This window comes from Henckelia pumila, chromosome 2 (assembly GCF_033568475.1).
Source record: "Henckelia pumila isolate YLH828 chromosome 2, ASM3356847v2, whole genome shotgun sequence".
NCBI classification, from domain to species: domain Eukaryota; kingdom Viridiplantae; phylum Streptophyta; class Magnoliopsida; order Lamiales; family Gesneriaceae; genus Henckelia; species Henckelia pumila.
The window spans coordinates 190508052-190530961 of NC_133121.1; the positions used below are offsets into that span (position 1 = coordinate 190508052).

At 34.9% G+C, this 22910-nt stretch overlaps 1 protein-coding gene and 1 pseudogene across 2 annotated transcripts; one reads left to right on the forward strand and one right to left on the reverse strand.

The window, feature by feature from the left end:
- Positions 1 to 1289: 1289 nt before the first annotated feature.
- Positions 1290 to 6181, forward strand: LOC140884528 (F-box protein At3g07870-like). Of its 2 annotated transcripts, none has more exons than XM_073291307.1 (3): positions 1290 to 1622; positions 2133 to 2371; positions 4807 to 6181. In XM_073291307.1, the coding sequence occupies exon 3, from the start codon at positions 4844 to 4846 to the stop codon at positions 6047 to 6049; it is 1206 nt and encodes a 401-aa protein (XP_073147408.1). In that variant the 5' UTR covers positions 1290 to 1622; positions 2133 to 2371; positions 4807 to 4843; the 3' UTR covers positions 6050 to 6181. The 2 variants fall into 2 exon arrangements, with proteins under 2 accessions (XP_073147408.1, XP_073147406.1); XM_073291305.1 differs by having other exon boundaries at positions 1290 to 1605.
- An 11629-nt stretch (positions 6182 to 17810) lies between these two features.
- On the reverse strand, positions 17811 to 19751 carry LOC140879242 (pelargonidin 3-O-(6-caffeoylglucoside) 5-O-(6-O-malonylglucoside) 4'''-malonyltransferase-like; annotated as a pseudogene).
- Positions 19752 to 22910: the final 3159 nt, after the last annotated feature.

Here is a 22910-nt window from a genome sequence, read left to right on the forward strand (position 1 = left end):
GACCACCTATGTAAGTGTGAGAACAGTCCGTATCGAAGAAACACTTAAGAAGTCAAGATGTGCTCCATGATCAAAACAGACACATCCAGATAAACCAAATATAAATGAAAGAAAGTCGTTGTGTAGGTACTGTTGTTTGGTTTTACACAAATGCCAAGAAGTTCAAGACATCATATTCACTTCATGGCCTAGTAATTCTGATAGTATCTACTAAGGAAGGTTCAAAGCCATAATCTACCTCTCCTAATGCAATAACTTTCTGTGTAAACTCTATTTTCACATCATGTGCATTAATACTTTTATTTCATTCATGTCGAAGATTGTTGAAAAATTTTGAGGCTTTATGTATTAAAATTAAGCAAGCATAGAGAAGGTTAGAAAAAATAAAAAAAAAGGAGGTTAGCACCTAGGCGCTTGGGCCTAGGCTTCGACCAGGAAAGCCCGGGGTAGCGCCTAGGCACCTGGGCTTCGACTTAGGTGGCGCTTAGACACCAGAAGCACTTCTTCGCGAAAAGTGCACCTCTTTTTGAGTTTTCTGACTTCTTTTGATGGTTTTTGGCAGTTTTTTGAACTAAAAGACACACCAGATGATGAAATGTCTTGTTCCTACAGACAAACAACTTAAATATGAGAATCAAACATCATTTTAAATATATATTCTCAGATTTTTCAAAAGCATTCTCTGCATACATCTTGTTTCTTCTTCTTCTTTCTACCAAAGAGAGTTTACTTATTTTTTGGTTAAGAAACTTGTTATTTATAGTGCTATAACACAAGTTAAAGTTGTTGTATCTTGAGATAAGTTCGTCAAATACCATCAGCATCAAGAATGGGGCAAAATGTTATAAAAAAATCGTGTTCAACACGAGCCTCAACTTATTGAATTCCATTTCTGTTTTTCGTGTCATCTTCAAATCTTTCTAACACCCACACCTCACAACTATCTTTTCAAGGAGATAAAATCACTAGTTACATGTGGAGAAAAACACCTGTGCAAGAAATCCTATCGGCACCAAAAAGCTTCTCGACCATCAGAAAATTTAGATGTTCGGAGGATTAGAAAGCAGTCGAAATAGTGTTTGATATTACCAGTAAGAGAAATCAATTCCCTTGTAATACTATATACTATTTGAAATAATCAATAATAAGAACCTACTAAACCTAATAAATATCGAAATCTTGGAAGTTTATATTAAGTGTGTTCCAAGAAAAAAATCGGATCAAGTGGTTTTAGATTTAGAGTTTTTTTTGAGAACCTGAACCTTGGAAACTTCTGGATCCATGCTCAATTTACATCTTATTTGGAATGTTAACTTTGCTCATATTGATCCAACTATTGTCTTTTTCAAACTACTATAATCTAATTTATACAATCCAACGATCCTCTAGGAGAATTTCAAGCATCAAAATGGAAATTTGATAAGGAAACAATTTGCCCAATGCCAACAACCAAGACACCCGTCACACCCCTTGACAGCCCAAGGCCCGAAGTCTTCACTCTGAGTCCGAGCCCACTTCACACAACGAAGGAGCCATCGCTTAGCTCTCTTCCGTTGGCTTTCCGCCACCGACGCCGCCACGAAGCTACTCCAGGCTGATAATTAGGTGTAACTTCTCAAATTGTTCTTTTATTCTCGCTCTTTCCATATTTTTCATTGTAAATGGTAAATTGTTGGGTTTGAATTGGAATGTGTGTTGTTGTTTATTAGCCTGTGAATGAAGGAGTAGGCGGTGAGGTATGAAACTAAGTTTCACCTATTTGTGTTTACAAATATTTGATTTGCATCACATATATATATCAGAGAGCGGACGAGGAATTTGTTGAGTTGAGAGGATTAGCTATATTTTTTAGGAAGAAACTCTCATTGTTTACAAAATTCAAAATTTCTTCTCTTGAGTGGTTTTTTAAATCCGTACTGATTCACAATATATGTCAACTCGACCAAGAGGTTCGAGTTTGCTTGAACTCGAGAAGAACGAAAGGGATTTTTATCGGGAATTTAGAAGTGGAATTGAGGGGAGGAAAACAATAAAATCAGAACCTGCTCCATTGTAAATCTATTGTTGTTTACATTGAATATGTATACATTTACCTTTCAATGTGTGTACTTATTGTGTGAAAATTGTGACAGATACAATGGTTAACATGAGGTTGATGTCTTTCCGATTTGCATGCAATGGTAACCCTCTATGCATCAGCATAACCATCTACAGTTTGTTCTCTTATTCGCGATGGAAGTCGTCCCACCGTATGGGTATTTCCCTTGCCCTTATATCTGTTGTGTATCTTGGATGTGGTTTGCTGACATGGATGTGCGATCGAATGACTACCTGTCGCATGGCTGCTATGTCCGTTTGGCATTTGTTCAAGGTGATTATGCAAACCCTACCATTTGAAAATTTAAGCGATGAGACATTTATAGGATTTCTGTACATTTATAAATCTTCAATTTTTTTATCTTTATGTATCTATTCACATGCCAATCGCATTGATTAAAGATATAACTAGTTTTGCAAATTCATTTCTTTCCACTTTTTGATGGACTGAATAAAATTTGACTATCCAAAACATTAAAAATTCAACTTTAACCCTTGCGAACTACCTTCAATGGTCATGCCAGTTATCAATCATTCACAAAACGACTGACCGGTTGAAGTAATTGCAGTTCCAGCATATCCCGAATTGGAAAATCGTCTTATCAATCAATCTAACTGGTCCTAGGCGACCTAATAAGAAAATTTTGATAGTTATAAAGATGCATATTGCGGAAGGAGGTTTTTATCCTAGGAAGCAATTAGTTTAGAGAACTTAAATAGATGTCATTAGCTTTCCAGACTTGTCTTGTATAGTTCGATGGTGATCAATGTATCTTGTTTTTTAGGTATAATTTGTTTTTTGAAGAATGTGTGTGATGAACCTAGTTTTAAGGGTGTTTCTAATTAGATTCAATTTATAATTGTGAAAATCTGTTTTTACTAATGAACATCAATAAAAAATCTTTTAGTTTCAAGAATAAGTTGATAATTTTGATTTTGCTTGGATATATTTCAGATTCTTATGAAACTTGAACCACATTTGTGAATGATTTTGCTTAACAACAACCCATATCTTTTGTTTGAAAGCCAAAAAATGTAATCACATTTGTTTGTATTGGTAAGTACTAATAAGATTAACCAATGATCTTTTGGCCCAGTGATAAGGGTGAACCCCAAAACTCATGAGGTTTTTGGGTTCAAATTCCACTTGGGTGAGTAGTTTATATAGGAAATTCCCCACCCTCATTGTATATATAAAATAAATTACGAATAAGAATACATGCATCAATTTTGATGAAATCAATAATGTCGTACAAGGGTTGCTCTTGAAATTTGGTTTTGAGTAATGATAATTTCTTGACTACATAATAATTTAGTAGGATTGTCACTTCTTGTATCCATAAAATGTTTAAATGCCATAAATTCGTGTTTCTTCATCTCGCCAATAGAAAGTTATACTAGATTTTTTCTAAACACATTTAGATTTATGAAATCTAGTTCACGCCTCTCTTTCAAAATGCAATCAATCCAGATAGGAAATTTTGTCTCAGATTTTTTCCCTGTTAAGAAAAATACCCAATGTTTTTTTCATCCGAGGAAAAAACAGACAATTGCTTACCCGATTCCTACCCTTGTGATTGCTCTGCACGTTCAGAACCGCTTGCTATATTGCTCATCTCCGTTTGAAGTTTGTGACTCTTTTTATTCCATTACTCTGTGCTCATTTCCATGGTGAATTTTTATTTTTCATACCCTTTATGAATTAATTTAGCGTTTCTCAGTTTTTATTTGTCCTTTCATTCGAACGTCCTCGCAAAATTGGAGGTGTTCACGAAAATTTATATTTACTTTCTTGTACATTTCCAATTCCATAAGCATTCAGGTTGTCAATGGGTTGAATTTGAATTTTATTGGATTAGACCTCAATCCGATTAGCCTTACATGGATCCGAGTCCGATTGAGTCGCGAGGTTGATATCCTGAGTGAATATGATTATTATCCTGAATTAGTATTTAATTATCCTTCTGGAGAATAATTATGCGTGAATAAAGATTTATGCTGATTTGGTTCATTAGTATTCACTATACCATGTAGAGGAAAAAAATTATCATTACGCATATACTTGTAAAAGCATATGTTATACATAACCCATTCATATGAATTTTATTTTGAAATATAAATTAAATTTATTTGAATTTTGGGTTTACATTTTAATCGAATGTTATTATATGATTTCATTCAAATGGTATGTATCCACATATTTGTAATTGATTTCAAATTTGACCTTTTGTTCAAACATTAATCTGATCCAGATCATATTAGAATTGAATACAATATCACTGGCTAACACTCATAAATTGCATGTTTGTTGATGCTTCGACTTTCTACAAGATCTAGAATAATATTTTACTTGGGCATGGCCCTGTTTTTGGAATAAGCTAAGACATTTTTTCTGTTGTTCAAAGGATGCCTCTTTTCTGATCCTTGGGACTTTTCACTTATGATGCAGTATCCGACATGGAACTTTCTTTTGCAATTTTTTGATATTGCCATCTTCTGTTTTGAGGTTTTCTTACTTCCAGCGTCTTGGGAGTCGTGATTAGTTTAAAAGATTTGCCAATGATTTTGGTTACAAGTTATGAAACTTTCTGAAGGCATTTTTCTTTTACATTTCTCCTTCCAACTCTTTTTGTTTGCCTCTAATTGGCCATCATATTCTTTTTATGTTATCATAATAAATTCATGACATAAATTTTATGTCCCTGGCAGAAATTTGGCAGGATATTTGAAATTTGTTCTCACAAGGATGCTGAAAACGAAAAAGCTCAAGGAACTGCTTCATAATAATGAAATAGAAGAGAATAAACATGGTAATGATGGAGGAGATAGTGTTCTGGTCTCTTTGCTTGATTTACCTGAGTCTGTCATGGTTGACATTACATTGAGACTTCCAAAAGAGACCATCTTGTGTTGTAGGCTTGTCTGCAAACAATGGTTAAACATGATCTCAGAACTTCCTTTTCCCAACATACACCAGGATAAATTGTTCTCCGGCAGTGCGCTTCTTGTTGTGAATGGAAATAATACATTCGAGTTGCTGAATTTCTCAGCAAATGATGATGATATTGGAGATAATGTAAGGCCTACAAGATGCGCAGTCACTTTTGATCTTCCCAAAAAGGGTCAATTAAGAGTGATCGATTCATGTAATGGTCTTATTTGTTTATCTCATACCTGTTCTGATGATAACAATGTCACTCTTTTTGTTGCTAACCCCATTCTTGGAGAATGTGTAGCTCTCCCGAAACCAAGAAGAGTAAAACGACAGTGCTTAGCGTCTTATGCCTTTGGTTTTAGTCCATGCAAGCAACAGTATGAAGTTTTAAGCATTATTAGTGAGCTTTTTATATCCCATCCTAATGAGGAAAGAGGGGAGATTTGTGTCCTTGGAATTGATAGCACATGGAAATCAGTTGGCAATCTGCCGTTTCCGGATGATGAAAGATTTGTGACTGTAGACGGGGCTTTTCATTGGTTGGCTGTGAGTCCTCAATGCCGTGATCATATTTACTCCCTTAACATTGTAGGAGTGGAACTCCAAAAAATATCATTACCTGCACCTCTATGTGGGGTACAGAGTTGGATGACCTTGGGGGTTTTATTCGACCATCTATGTGTGGTCAAAAGCATGACGCAATGTGCATCTTCTGTGATTGATATCTGGTTGATGAAACTTTATGGAAACCCTTTGAGTTGGACAAAACAGTATACGTTGCAATTGAACTGTCCAATGGGTTTTCCTGCTAGAGCTTGGAAGAATGAAGAAGTTGCGGTTTGGAGAAGCATACATTGTCCCCTTCGTTCTCATAGTCTTGCAAGAGACAGATTTATACAAATTGAAGTTTCCAATCACCACCGATATGTCTTTGAAGCTGTTACGTATATACCATCCTTAATTTCTCTGAAGAATGTTATGATGGGTAAGCACTACATCCACAGATGGGTTGAGTAATTTATGTTCGCCTATTATTTTGTCTTGTTAATTTAATACATTGCAGATACAAGATTGTTGTGCTAGCAAATAACTTTTTTTTTTTTCGTTTTGGAAATAATTTTGCAAAAACATGCTGGATTCTCTATTAAATTATATCTACATACTTGATATTTCATTGGCAGTTTCCTTTTTGCTTGGTCAGACGTATCAATTGATAAATGCTGTTGTCAGTATAATTGTCTTCTTTAGGAGCACATCATGTTATCGTGACTTATGAAAATGTTGTCTCCTTCTATTCTTTTGACAGTTTCAGTATTGATAATTAGATGTGGATGTAAAAGGTATAATTCGTAAAATCAAGGAACACAAGCGGCATACAGCTATGGCCTATTAGCATAGTTTAGTTTCTACATTGGAGAGTAAAAGTAGGTCATCTGATCCCTTTAGTCAATATGTATGGTGTTGTGTCCGTGTTAAAAAATGCTCTTTATTATTTTTTCCTTTGAGGTTACTCTCATATGCTTGCCAAGGTTAGAGGTGAACGAGTCCGATTTTTGTGTGCCAAAGATACATCTTTGACCTTCTGCAGAGATGGATACTGCTTATAGTACTGAATGGACTCTGTTCTTTCAAAGGAATGCTTGAATTTCCATCTTCTGCCATAAAAAGTAGAGAACTCCGAACCCTTGAAGCCCTAATAGCCTAAACCGTTGCAACAATGTTTCTTTCCCTAAAACTAATAGTAAGTTTATTCCATATATATATTACCAGTAAGTTTGATATGCCATCTAGGTAAGAATGTCTATACTCAAAACGTGATGAATTAGAGCTCAATGATATTTGTTTGGTTGGATCAAGCAAGATGGACAAAAAGATCTATCCCTACCTAAAAAGAAGGTTTTTTTTACCAAACATAATTGAATTTTGCCTCGAATGGCAAAAAGTTGGCTTTAAATTTAAATCCTTATCCAAGTAATTCTTGTGAACCCAAGATAGTCCTATCTGTACGGTCTCTAGCATCCCATTCAGTTTCTGTCAATCTTGATGAGCCCTACATACAACCATAGACTTTAGTTTTAGCCTCTCGAGAGAAGGCTTGAGCCATTTGATATTGGTGCGTTCTTGAAGCTGGGAATTACTCACTTACCTAGCTCCAGGGAAATACGGTCTTTTCTTTACAAACTAACATTAAGATTCCAAGACTTGGCAATATGAGAAAAACCATTACCTTGTTTACATTATAAATTGTTCGACAAATCTTTCTCCAGGTAAATCCTTTAAACCCAAGGTAGTCCTATTTGTATGGTCTCTATCATCCCATTCATTTGCTGTCAATCTTGATGAACCCTACGTACCACTGAACGCTAAATTCGGTATCAACTAGCAAGTGCACTAGGTCAAGTAATAGTAAGTGCAAGTGAACTAGGTCAAGTAATAGTAAGTGGACAATGAGTTCAAGTATCGATCCCACAGGGATGAACTGTAGTCAATTCTCAAGATTTAATTATATAACTTAATCTAGATAAAATAATAAAAATAGGAGTGCGAAGAATTAAATAAAAAATTAATTACTAAAAACAATAAGAAATAAAATAACTGCAAGATAAATTTAATTAAAACGAGACAACCAAGACACACGAAAGTACCAAACAAATTATGCAAACAAGTGGCAAATCTAGGATCCAGATTTAATCTTAAATCACGGCGAATTCTTCTAATTTATTTAACAGTCTATTTCTAGAACAGTTAAACCTATTCAAATATTGACGGATTAATTTTCATAATTCTAATCAAATTCAAATGCATTAGGAATTATGAGAATTCAGTTTTCACCTAAAGCCGCATACTGAAACCGAATACTATTTCTAGTCGATTTTACCATATGTCAATTATTGGAGTGATCAAAATCAATTATTCCTCTGTCGACTCAGAATCAATTAACAAGCAAGCAAACAATTGATCAGATTATTCACAAGAATAGAATATAAATCCGACAATCAATAATTTGAAGAAAAATCTAAAAATCTCAAATCAAAATCCACATGTTCGACATAAAATTGTTCGGCTCAATCTCGACGTCTTGGTTGAAGAAAAACTAATCAAATAACGAAAACAATATCGATCGATCGTCTTGATTTAAATTTTTACTTGGATAAAATATGATTTATAATCTTCTTGAAAAGTTAAGATTCTTTTATTTCCGAAAATCTGATTTTTCTAATTCGCGATTGCTCGCTCGAGCGGTAGAAAATCCCGCTCGAGCGAGAAACTTTCTGCCCTAATTTTCTGCGATATGCACGGACCCCGTGCCAGGTCCGTGCATGTGTCCTTCCCAGCGCGCAACTTTCTTGAATAAATCATATTTTGAGTTCTAGCCGTCGGATCGAGCCGAAATTTGAACAACAGCTTTAAAACATCTTGAACTTAATTTTGAACGGTGTAGATCGGATTTGGTTATCTCTATAATCAAAAATAAATTTTTGACCATTGTTGCTCCGTAATTCTTTCTTGCGGCTCTTCTCTTACTCCAAAAATCATGATTTCTTCAATATTTTTACAAAAATCAACCCGGAGAGTGAAATGCACACGCAAAATCATGAATAAAACTTATAAAATACTATGAATGCATGAAAAATAAATATAAAAACAACACCAAAATATGCCCATAAAATACACTTATCAATCATCATAGACTTTAGGAAAAGCTGAGAAGTGCTTGATAAAAACTCTACAAAACGCTACCTTAGTGTGTCGTTTGCTTCTCCACTCAAACGATTTTCCAGCAAGCTCAACAAAGTTGACTTTTTTTATAAGGAATCGAAGCCTCATATGACCATCTCCAGCAGCACACTAAAATAGTGCGCTGCTGGAAATTAGTGCAAAATATTCCTCCAGCAATGAACTGCAAAATGCCGATTTTTTGATGTTGTGAACAGTGCAACTCCAAATTTGGAGTTGCACTATTCACAACGACATAAATTTTTTTTAATTTTTTTAATTTCTTTTTTGTTTTGTTTTGTTATTTTAAGATTTATTTGTTGATATTATCATTATTTTTTTCCCCCTTTTTTCAGAATCTTTATATTATTTGTTTTTTAATAATATTAATAATATTTTACATATTACTTTTAAAATAATTAATGGCATATATGATAAAAAAAATTAACATAGATAATTAAAATTTTAACACAAAATTACATAATAAAATAAAAATTATAAATTATATACAAATTCATATAATTTTTAATTAAATTTACCACATTAATTTATATAATAAAAATAATTTATAAAATATATGTAAAAATAAAGAATATTTTGGAATTAGAGCTCAATGATATTTGTTTGATTGGATCAAGCAAGATGGACAAAAAGATCTATCCCTACCTAAAAAGAAGATTTTTTTTACCAAACATAATTGAATTTTGCCTCAAATGGCAAAAAGTTTGGCTTTAAATTTAAATCCTTCTCCAAGTAATTCTTGTGAACCCAAGATAGTCCTATCTGTACGGTCTCTAGCATCCCATTCAGTTTCTGTCAATCTTGATGAGCCCTACATACAACCATAGACTTTAGTTTTAGCCTCTCGAGAGAAGGCTTGAGCCATTTGATATTGGTGCGTTCTTGAAGCTGGGAATTACTCACTTACCTAGCTCCAGGGAAATACGGTCTTTTCTTTACAAACTAACATTAAGATTCCAAGACTTGGCAATATGAGAAAAACCATTACCTTGTTTACATTATAAATTGTTCGACAAATCTTTCTCCAGGTAAATCCTTTAAACCCAAGGTAGTCCTATTTGTATGGTCTCTATCATCCCATTCATTTGCTGTCAATCTTGATGAACCCTACGTACCACTGAACGCTAAATTCGGTATCAACTAGCAAGTGCACTAGGTCAAGTAATAGTAAGTGCAAGTGAACTAGGTCAAGTAATAGTAAGTGGACAATGAGTTCAAGTATCGATCCCACAGGGATGAACTGTAGTCAATTCTCAAGATTTAATTATATAACTTAATCTAGACAAAATAATAAAAATAGGACTGCGAAGAATTAAATAAAAAATTAATTACTAAAAACAATAAGAATAAAATAACTGCAAGATAAATTTAATTAAAACGAGACAACCAAGACACACGAAAGTACCAAACAAATTATGCAAACAAGTGACAAATCTAGGATCCAGATTTAATCTTAAATCACGGCGAATTCTTCTAATTTATTTAACAATTTTCATAATTCTAATCAAATTCAAATGCATTAGAAATTATGAGAATTCAGTTTTCATCTAAAGCTGCATACTGAAACCGAATACTATTTCTAGTCGATTTTACCATATGTCAATTATTGGAGTGATCAAAATCAATTATTCCTCTGTCGACTCAGAATAAATTAACAAGCAAGCAAACAATTGATCAGATTATTCACAAGAACAGAATATAAATCCGACAATCAATAATTTGAAGAAAAATCTAAAAATCTCAAATCAAAATCCACATGTTCGACATAAAATTGATCGGCTCAATCTCGACGTCTTGGTTGAAGAAAAACTAATCCAATAACGAAAACAATATTCAAACAAAAGGTTAATAATCTAAATAAGAAAGGAAGAAAAACTCGAATGGAGCGTTCTTCAATCTCTAAGCCTCCGCCCTAGCCGCCTCTCTGATGCGATTCGAACTCTTTAATCATGTTCTGAACTCTTTTATTTATATATCTTTGAAAGCCCATAAAATAAAGCCCGGAAAGTTAAGATTTTTTTATTTCCGAAAATATGATTTTTCTAATTCGCGATCGCTCGCTCGAGCGGTAGAAAATCCCGCTCGAGCGAGAAACTTTCTGCCCTAATTTTCTGCGATATGCACGGACCCCGTGCCAGGTCCGTGCATGTGTCCTTTCCAGCGCACAGCTTTCTTGAATAAATCATATTTTGAGTTCTAGCCGTCGGATCGAGCCGAAATTTGAACAACAGCTTTAAAATATCTTGAAATTGATTTTGAACGGTGAAGATCGGATTTGGATGTTTCTATAATCAAAAATAAATTTTTGACCATTGTTGCTCCGTAATTCTTTCTTGCGGCTCTTCTATTGCTCCAAAAATCATGATTTCTTCAATATTTTTACAAAAATCAACCCGGAGAGTGAAATGCACACATGCAAAATCATGAATAAAACTTATAAAATACTATGAATGCATGAAAAATAAATATAAAAACAACACCAAAATATGCCCACAAAATGCACTTATCAATCATCATAGACTTTAAGAAAAGCTGAGAAGTGCTTGATAAAAACTATACAAAACACTACCTCAGTGTGCCGTTTGCTTCTCCACTCAAATGATTTTCCAGCAAGTTCAACAAAGTTGACTTTTTGTATAAGGAATTGAAGCCTCATATGACCATCTCCAGCAGCACACTATTTGCTTCTCCAATCAAATGATTTTTCAGCAAGCTCAACAAATTTGACTTTTTGTATAAGGAATTGAAGCCTCATATGACCATCTCCAGCAGCACACTAAAATAGTGTGTTGCTAGAAATTAGTGCAAAATATTCCTCCAGCAATGAACTGCAAAATGCCGATTTTTTGCTGTTGTGAACAGTGCAACTCCAAATTTGGAGTTGCACTATTCACAACGGCATAATTTTTTTTTAATTTTTTTAATTTCTTTTTTGTTTTGTTTTGTTATTTTAAGATTTATTTGTTGATATTATCATTACTTTCTTCTTTTTCCCTTTTTTTCAGAATCTTTATATTATTTGTTTTTTAATAACATTAATAATATTTTACATATTACTTTTAAAATAATTAGTGGCATATATGATAAAAAAAATTAATATAGATAATTAAAATTTTAAGACAAAATTACATAATAAAATAAAAATTATAAATTATATACAAATTCATATAATTTTTAATTAAATTTACCACATTAATTTATATAATAAAAATAATTTATAAAATATATGTAAAAATAAAGAATATTATGGAATATTCTTTTGGTGCAGAGATTTGGTGAAGACTGCTGGAGATGAAGTATTAGTTACACTATATTTAACATAATAATAGTGTAAAAGTTACACTATTTTAGTGCTATCTCCTGGAGATGGTCTAAATACGAGAACTGTAAAAATCCAGACAGGATACGTTTCCACAGGTGTTTGATCATTTCAGTCTCTTTACATTTACAGTGAAAAGCTAGATGAATTTCTTCTTGCTGCGGATAATTTTCAAAATGTGACCACTGTTTCATTCCATTCAAATGTAGAAATAATGCATCATGCCAGATTCAGCCAGAAAAAAATGCCTTTAGCATTGGTCGAGGCCTCTGCCTACCGATATGATAGGCTGCTTTATTGACAACTTTCCTGTAGATCCTTGAACAATGCATATCAGGTCCTTGTCATTCTCTGACACAGGAAATCATAGGATCAGGGTGGCTTACAAAGGGTGAAAGGATTTTTAATAAACGGGTAGGGGTTCGCCTAACCCCGTCATAACCAGCGGCTTTTGAAAAAGATAAAACATAGGGTGAAACGATGAAGAAGTTCAACGAACAGATTGAATCTTTTCCCCGATTCACCAAAAATTCCAATGACTGCAATAGTAGGATCACAAGGCAGTTTAATTTGTAACGGGCCAGTCGGCTCAAAACCAAGCACAATTAGCAGCTGAGTAGCTACCCATAGACCATAAAGGGAGGTCATCAAGCAAAAATCAAGGAAACATACTAATGGGAAGTTCAAGAATGATGTTGAATCAACGGAATAGATGGATGCTAATGTTGGTCCTGATTATTGGTTATTTTCCTTTCAATAAAAATATTATGAAATTAATCGAGGATCATTTCCTTTCAATAAAAATAATAACAACTAATATTACGAGATCGTGAAGTTCTCTCTGAAGATCCTCAAGAATTACCCCATCACAAAATCTAAAACCTAGGACCACGACAACATGGTATTAGTGACGGTCGTCGTGGGGGGGGGGGGGGGGGGACTCCATGCACTACAATCACAATTTGAATCTTTCATAAAGTTGTATCAACCTTGCGATCAGAAGAAGATCAGGGCAAAAACAATAGTAGTCAATGGGGCCCCACGAACCAGCAGTCTGAAGGATATCGAGACAGCGAGGATATCTTATAAAAAAATGCCTCTAAAATAGACCCCGGCCCACATTAAACCGGTCCCGATGGAACGGGTTTAGACCCTATCAAATAGGTCCAAGGCAGGTCCTGGGATTCTAAAGAGGGGCATGTCCCGGTTTGACTAAACCCATCCCATTTCCATCTCTACAACTGAAAGAATTTAAAAACCTACGCCATCTATGTATCCTTTTTCAAATACTGCAAAGCTTGGGGTGATCCGAAGGCGATTTTGGAAAGGAGCTGAAACTATAATGAAGCAGTACCCTTCCTCCTCATGGTTCTTAATGTCACGGGATCATAACACAATTCTCAAACTATAAGGAAACAAGCCAAGTCCAACCTCAAATATAGTTGGGTAGAGCTGGTGCCGGTTAGCATAGTCTTGGAGATAGCTTTGCATGCCCAAAGATGGAATCTCTACGTTATTCTTTAATGCAAATAATTATCGCTGAATAATGTATTGAAATATCTTCCAATTGAAGGAAAAAGTATTAGTAATATTCTATATATGGCGGCCGTATTCCCAATTATATATCCTCCTTCAATTAAAAGGCACAATTAGACGTCTGCTATGTCACTTCCATGAGAATTGATTTCATAGAATAATTTCTCTCATATTGCGCTTGGATTGATGGATTTATTATGGATGGGGGATTTGATTTAAGGAAAGATTTGATAGATGAATTTCTAATAACAATATTGCGTTTGGGTATATTTTGATCTAATCACTATTAACTTTGTACGAAGTGAATTTTAAATATGCTTAATTTTTTCCCAGCCAAGCAAGTACTCAAGGAACTTGAAATCCTTCATCTCAAATCCATCAATCTAAGCACAACCTTAAATATTTTTTCTTTTGTATTGACTATACAATTCTTACCTTTGTGATGTTCTGAGGACACATTTCTCATTCCTTCGTGTTTTAAGCCCTAGGAAGCGAAAAATACTACTTTGTTCTTCTTACTGACAATTGTTGGGGATAAAATTAGAAAAAAATTATTAACTTGTTGATGGAGCTATTAGATCCATTTTTTTTGAATTTTTGGATGTCATTAGTTTCATTGAATGTGTTGGATTCTTAACCATATAGTGTCTGGAAAAATTTCTAGAAATCACTTTTCAACTTTTCATTTACAAAATTTTGAAATTTTGTGAAATTTTGTGAAAGAAAAGCTGAAAAATGCTTTCTAAAAGCTCTCTCAAATACTACCTAAATGTTAATATCAAATTTTTCTTGTCATTCTAAATATTGCTCAATCAACTTTGGGTTTCTAATCTTCTAACTAGACTCTTGTTAGAATCAAAGAGGGGGTGAATTAGGTTTTATGGCCTCTTTAGCGATTTTTAAAATGATTTTGCAAATTTAACAAAAAAGCAAGAGGAAGACTTTTAGACAATCAAACGTAAAGCAAAAAAAAAAAAAACAGAAAGTAAATAAAGCAGTAAAAGAGAGAGAAGAGAGTTTGTTTATGGAAATTCGACAAAAAATCGTTTACGTCTTCCCTTTCCGGTTAAGATCGATTAACTGAGGTATCACTAAACTTTCTTTTGGCCTTGATGGCTCCAAGTTATCCTTTACAATCAACGTGCTTGTAGCGTCTACTTGGCCTTGAAGGCTTCAAGGATAGCTACAAACAATCAACCACAACTTTCAAAGTTTCAACGATCACGATCACGTACGATCACAAAGCTTATAATAGCTACCGGCCTATTTACTGTGTTGAGAAAGAGGTGGTTCGGACCTTTCGAACCTAGGTAGGGAACCTCCGATCTTGTGCAACCATTTCTAAAATCTTCTCTGAACTGATCGGACCTTCCGATCTACCTTTGGTGCTTCCTATCTTCACATCCCAATTAGATTCAAATTTGAATTCTTGTTCAGTTGGCATGGGTTCGGAATCACCGATCACTCTTCGGTGCTTCTGATCTGTCTTCGGGATATATTACTCAGCAAATCTTTCAATGATGGAAATCATGATCGGACCTTCCGATCTAGTACACTTTGTGATGTGATCATGGACGCACGTGATCAAGCGTTAAGGAAGGCTTGAGATCCGCTAGCATTGCCTAAGGGACCAATAACGAGGGGACGGAGCAAAGAAGTTTCAGGAAGCACTTCAAGGACTCGTGATGAACTGCTATGAAGCACCTATGGGTAAGTTTGCAAGACTTGAAGGCTTTGGGGAGCATAGAAATCAAGTTGGAAATCATTACAATGTGATTGAAGTGCATGGAAATCAAGAAGGCAGCGGTGCCCCCGCGCCCTCCCTAGGCGACCCTGCGCCTGTGAACGGCGCACCCGCGCCCCTTTGCGTGCCCATTTTGACGTATTGTATGTCGAATCTCCGTGGACACTATGACTGTTGAATCCTGACTTTTGGTGATAACAAAACAATATTTTGTTGTTTAGTCGGCCGCCAGTTATTTGTATAAGCAGCTACGTCAACCGAACAAAGACATATCAACCGACGATAGCCAAAGCATGCAAAGCAGCTACGTCAACCGAACAAAGACATATCTATCGATGTCAGCTAAAACTTATCAACCAACGAAAGATGCAAACAATTTATATGTCAAACATATCTACCGACTGAGATATCTACCGAACTTCAAATACAAAAAGCTATATGCTACAGTTCGAAGTTACAGTTTCCCAGATCTCGGAAAGTGACAAGACAACTGAAAAGCAAAAGGATGAAGCATTTAAGGATTTGTCTGATAAAGTGAGAAAGATTTAAATAGCATTTAATGTGAGCAACACATTGAATAGACAATTAAAGGCGCTCCCAGTACGAAATATTCAAAAAGCTATATCAGCAGAAAAATCCTACCGTTGGACAAAGAAGAAAGACGTTGAAGACAAAGGCTATATATATCAAAGCCTCTCTAGACAAAAGGAGAGACAGAACACAACACAACAACGCTTATTGAGAATCTGTCTATCTGAGCTCTCGAACCTATCTTGAATACTCAACCACTCAAAGTGAAAACCCTTAGCTTTAAACAGCCTTATCCGATCTTCGAAGAGATCATTTTCAAGGGTTGCTCAAATCCAGATATCGTTTGAAAGACGCTAACTGATACAAGGATTTGAGAAGTCTTAAGTCCTCGAGAGACTAAGACAATCATCATCACCATCTGAAGAAAAGTTTGATAAGAGCTTTAAATCTTATCACTGTAAATCTAGGAGTTCCATATTAGGCGTTGGATAAGTCCTAACTTGGATCGGGTGTATTGCAAGATGTTGTAATAACCAAAGTCTTTTAGTGAATCCTTCCGATGTGGAAGAAGGGGTGACGTAGGTGATTGAACTTCGAACATCCAAGAAACATATCTGTGTCTACTTACGTTATTGCATTGCATCATTCCATGGATATCATCTAGCATGCTGAGAGCTATTTCCGCACTAATCATAGTTGCTCTTATATTTCTAGCAGGCTAAAAGAAATTTGGTCGTGTTTAAATCAGGACAACGAGTGGTACTACTCTATCCCGACTAGGATGGGGGACTTGTGATATCCTTGTAAGTGCTCGGGTCTTGACCTGGGCTCGAGATGAGGGTCGGAAAAGATGACCCGAGGACCAATGTGGAAATTAGGATGATAAATCAGATATATTATGTCTTATCTAAGTACCTGTATATCTAGTAAGATAAGTGAAGAATCTTTTATAAATATGAAAGTTTGAATTCAGAAAGGAATCAAATCTTATTGGTCTTCCAATTTAGGTAGGACTCTTATAGGCTTCGACTATAAATAGCAGGTTTGATTCATAATTGACACAATATTGATAATATAAATAATCTCATACACAATATATTGCACACTTTGTTGCATATTGTCATAGAGTTTTCTTCTCCCATAAGCCCTATATTAATTTAGGCATCGGAGTGGCCACACCGAAAAACTCTTACGATGCCCATTCACGAGCTGTCTATTGTGTGCAGGAGATCGGCTTAGTTACGATGCATGGGAAGAGCTAACTGAAAAAAGTTACGACGTCTATCAAACTTTTTTCGATGTTTAGAGTTATGTTATGGAGCCCTTACACTTGGTCATAGAGTGGGCCAAAACGGTTCTTGGGGCTGATTTGATATTTTAGATAAGATCCTGATAGATTTTCTTTCTCGATGAATTTGTTGGTCTAGCTTTAATTTGATATATTATGTTGAGAAGTCTTGGTCTAGAATGATTTTGGTTTTTTCAAGAATATATAACACGTCTCTAGCGATTTCTTTAAGAATTTTTATTTTATTTTTTTATTTATGTAATACTGGACTATACTGTCAAAATAATTGAAAACTATAGACTGTAATAGAAAGATCTGAGTATGCATGGAGGCAATTCCGCAATATTGTAATCTAGGAAAGGACCGTTTAGACAGATATCATATGCCATGGATGACCAAAAACAACAAATAAAGTAACGATCTTATATTTATTGCTTTATTATGGAGTTTATCTTTAAAAAAAAAAAAACAACAGATAAACACACACATCATCAACTTTATTAAATGGTGCATATATCCAAAGGATACACTTTGTACTCTTTTTATTATTACCCCTGAGAAATTTAATTTTATTCCAAAAGCACCAAATAAAAGAAAACATCTTCTCCATTATATTATATGTTCAATTTGCAACGAGCTTCATAACATCCTGGTCTTGTTCAAAATAAACCATGTCCGACTCGTGCAAATACGCCCACGCCTCAATCCCATCATTCTCTCTGGTGTTCATCAATATCACCATGTCGGGAACATACACATTGCTCAAGCTCACCCAAACAGGTCTTCCCCAACCGAAATCCAGCTCGTATTCTCCGAACTTTGACCAATCCGTAAACGAAACAACCATATAATCCGAGCTGGCCGCCTTCTCAGCCCCATGGTAATCCACATCAATCAAAACCCATCGCCCAAATGCTCTGTCACTTAATATCTTCTCGCAGTCCTTAACACCCTGGATTATCGTCTCCCGCATCTTGGAAACTATTTCTCCGTACGCAACGCTACGACACTCGTCCGAGGTGTATTCGAAGCAGGAGAGGGAATACCAGGTCCCGCAAGCATACTTAGAAACCGGCGGAACCGTTCTTTCACGGACGTTTATCGCTTGCCCCACGTAGGCGGCTCTCGTGCGTCCCTGTGTTTCGCCGTGTCGGCGCGTATAAGAGCTTGTGTTATGAATGCAGACACAACCGAAACCCTGGATGGCGGGCGATCTGCAGTACCTGCAGGGTGTTTCCAGAATATTAGAGGTCCTAAACAAATATATATTAAAAGGAGATGACTATATAATTTTTTTTAATTAAATATCATACGATTACTTCATCGTCTAAAAATCAAAATTTCAAATTTTTGTAACTAAAAGTAATGACATAAACAACAATTGAATCGAAATATAAAAAATAAAACTAAAACTTAAAAAAAATGCATAATACAAATAAAATAAGAATCTCCAAATTAATTAGGAAGCATAAATAATATATTTTTGTCACAACAAATCTGACAATAAATAATTAACATACACAAGGAATAATTATAATCTAATTATATAAAAATTATTTTCATTGTCGAGACCAAAAATTAAATCAATTAAAAAAAATCAACAACAGTACAAAAATAGACAAAAATAAATCTCATTCAATAAATAAATGAAGGCCCAATTTGAATAACTTAACTCATCTAAGTGAATCAATTTAACCATAACAGAGATTTTTGTTTAAATAAAGAAATGATGAGAAAAAAGTATATAAAATCGACGATGATTTCGGATTTTAAAAAAAATAAATAGATTTACATAATATTTTAAGTATAAAAAAGTAATAACTAAAAAAAATTGAGGCCCATGCCTCCCAGCTTGGAGCCGGCCATGAGTACCTGTGATGGATGGATTTGCTCTTTCACGTAGTGTACATATGGCATCCTTGTCGAACACAAATCTTTTGATCACAATACTATCGTCTGGAACTCTAGAAACCCCGAAATCAAGTGAAGCTGCTCTCTCGCCCGGAAAGATGGAGTTAGAGTCGAATTCCGGCTTAACAATCGGGTCCCCACAAGTAGCGGCATTGGCCCATGCGGTGAGGAAAATGCTAAGCGAGAACGAATCAAAGATCCTATGCGATGCGCACACGCCGATGGCAAGACCGCCGCATCGGAACTTGTTGAGTTGAATGGCAAGCATAGGGTCCGTGGGTTCGTCTGCTTCGCCTACTCCTACGGGTAGGAGATTGTTGAGCCAAGTTAGCTCAGAATTCACGCTAGGATTCAAGATTTGATCGAGATCGCAATCAACTTGTGCTTCGGAAAACGCAGCACCCTCGTCGTTGCAGTCGACATAGTGTTCATCCTTGAGGTACCGGCCAGCTAGTGGGTAGAAAAGGGTCAAAACTTGAGCAAGTGATTCTTCAAGATTTTTGGTCATATTTTCATGAAACGATGGATAATAGAGGATTCGAATGACATGCATTGATGGGTTGATCTCATCCACTGCAGAGATTTTGTAGGTACGGACATTTGATGGGGTTGATGGTTTTATCAACTTTCTGCTCGTTACGGTCGTCTTCATTGCCTAGCTGCGTCAATTAATAAAACCCATGAAGAAACAGAAATCTTATAATGTCATTTATCTTTATAATTAGAAGACAATAATATATTATTAACATCGAAATGATCATTTTTGCCTGTGAAAACAAACATGCATGTATACAATCAAAACTCCATTTCGACTACGACATTGAAGATCAGATGACATGTAAGAAACATAAATCTTATAATGTCATTTATCTTTATAAATGAGAAGACCATATATATATATATATTAACATCGAAATCATTTGCATCTGAAAAAATAAATGTACGCAATCAAAACTCCAATTCAAGACGACACAGAAGACCAGATGAAATACAAGTAAGCATAGACGACGAGAAAACGGTTTTTTTACAATTTAAACCGTCTCTAATCTCCATTTTTTCTTGTAGTGTATCTTCACTAGATAAATTGAAACTTTTATGAGAAACAATATTTACCGGTGAAAATCTGACAAAATTAAATGGGAATTGGAAGAATATATTCCGTGCCCTAGTAAAGATATAAGTGATGTAGAGGGTTTAAATAGGGCATGCAGGCATCAATTAAATTATGATACTACATTATAAAATTGATATAAAATATTGATAATCTGCCGTAATTGACGGATGGAAATTATTTTATTCACCCCTGGTGTTTCGCATGATTCATCAGGATAAATTAATAAAATGCAACCCGTGTTTTGTGCGTTGAGTTAATAATTGCATATGCTTACTCACTTCCATTCAAAACTAATAAAATTTTGATGCAATCAAAAATTTCACACTCAAGAAATCACTCGAATCGGTAATCAACAAGCCAATTTCTTCAATAAATCAAATCTAAAATGCCATATTATTTTTTGTATCAAAGAAAGAAATGAATCCGCCCGGAGGTCAACTCACTCCCAAACTCACACTATATTATTTGAGAGAAAAAGATTGTATATGAAATCATATATGAGAGAAGCGAGTAAAAGATGTATTCAAAGCGTAAAAAAAAATAATGTACCTTAATAAAGGTCATAGAGTCTTTATTTATAAATGTAGGGTTCGAGTCGATATGAAAATTTGTTTTACATGGAAACTAGATCACTGCATAAGCGCATAATATTATAAAATATTTGATAGGATGTTTACCATATCATCAATAGTGAAAGGAATGATGACATACCAAAACACAAATTCTTTCAAACTATTTTTCTTTTTCCAGAAGATTTTATTTATGAGTTTTGAGTTTTTAGATCTGCGATTATCATTAATTAGAAGATTTAAATTTTTTATACTTGAAATAGTTTATTTCCAACTTAATGACTTCTTTCCATATTTTGTAGGAATCTAATTAACCAATGACTACTTTCAAAATTACAACAACTCTCTATATATACATGAATGATTGTTGCACGCAAAAGAGATTATCTGAGCTGAACATAGATATAGCAATATCAAATATTTTCTTGAAGAATTCGAAGTAGTCGATCGCTGCTGCTTTTATTGTGTTACCGTGACGTGTTAGAGACATTGTAGACAAAACTTGTTTGAAAGTATTGATGGAAGTTTCGTTTTCATTACCCCGAATTTCGGTTCATAGGATTGGATTATTTTGTTTTATTTGTTCTGGTTATTTGTTTTATGATGCAATTTGTTTTCTCAACTTGTCGATGAAATTAGTTTTTCAGAGAGTCACTACTAGTATTGGTTTTATAAATGATATTATTTTATTTAATGATTATTTTTTTCTAAGGCATTGCACAAGTATTTATACTTGTGTCTAATTATCTCTATGTTTTATTTCAAGATTACGATCAAAGACTTGTCCTAGATCCCGTGAACATAGATATACGTACTATACGGTGTTGCCAATTACGTGTATGAGCAGAAGCGTGAGAACCACTATCGATCCACCCTGAATCGGATAGTCCTTCTTTCAATGACCCATTCCACATAAGTAACGAGATTTAAAATCTCTATAGTACTCTTTTGCCAGATGCTTCTTCCCAAGATGATCATAACAACCCTCTTTTTTATTGTAGAATAGAACACTCTACCGGTGCCAGAAGAAGAAGACGAAGAACCCTACTTCTTAAATGTCTTAGAATGCGGTCCAAGAGAACTTAAAGGTTGAGAAGATTGCAACTCCCACTTGAAGATATCCTCATTCAGACCCTGCATTAAATGATCAAACTTGGAGGCATATTTTTCATTGATATGTGTACTGAACAAAAACAGATCGTTGAACTTCTGCTGATACTCATCGATCCTCATACTCTCTAGCTTAAGACTCAACAACTCAATATTATTTGGTCAAGAAATAATTGGAGGAAAATGCATATTTATTCACATGCCGCATGCGAGATGGGACTTCGGTCCGTGAGCATGGGGTACACATGATTGGGCTCATTGAAAAATTGGTAACACTCGATTTAACTTTGGAGCATGAACTAAACGCGGACTTGTTGCTTCTTTCCCTTCCTTCGTCGTTTGACGGATTTATGGTGAACTTCAATATGAACAAGATAGAGGCCACCCTTGAAGAGATGGTCAATATGCTTGTGTCTTATGAGGCCACATTAAAGAAGGATAAACCGGTACTCTTGGTTGGCTCCTCTTCTTACTCCAAGAAGGGGCCAAGTGGAAAGGGTAAGAAACGTTCTGCCCCACCCAAGAAAATTATACCACAAAAGAAGGCCAAGACAAAAGCTTCAAACGTGAACATATCTGGAGATGTTTGCCATCACTGCAAGAAACCCGGTCATTGGAAACGTAACTGCAAGAAATACCTCGAGCAGTTGCGAACTGCAAAGGGTATGTTTTACATTGAAATAAATGTTTCACTTAATACTACTTCTTGGGTATTGGATACCGGATATGGATCTCACATTTTCAATGATTTGCAGGTGATGACAAGAAGTCGTAAGCTTAGGATGGGTGAGACCCAGCTGAGGCTTGGAAATGGTTCCAGAGTTGAAGCCAAAGCAGTGGGAGACGTTTATTTAGTTTTGCAGAACAATTTTAAGTTATTTTTTAGAGATGTTTTATTTGTGCCAGATTTAGTTAAAAACATTATTTCTGTTTCTATGCTTGATAGAGATGATTTTTCTTGTAATTTTGTGAATGAGATTTGCAATATTTACAAGAATGAATGTTTGATTGGAAATGG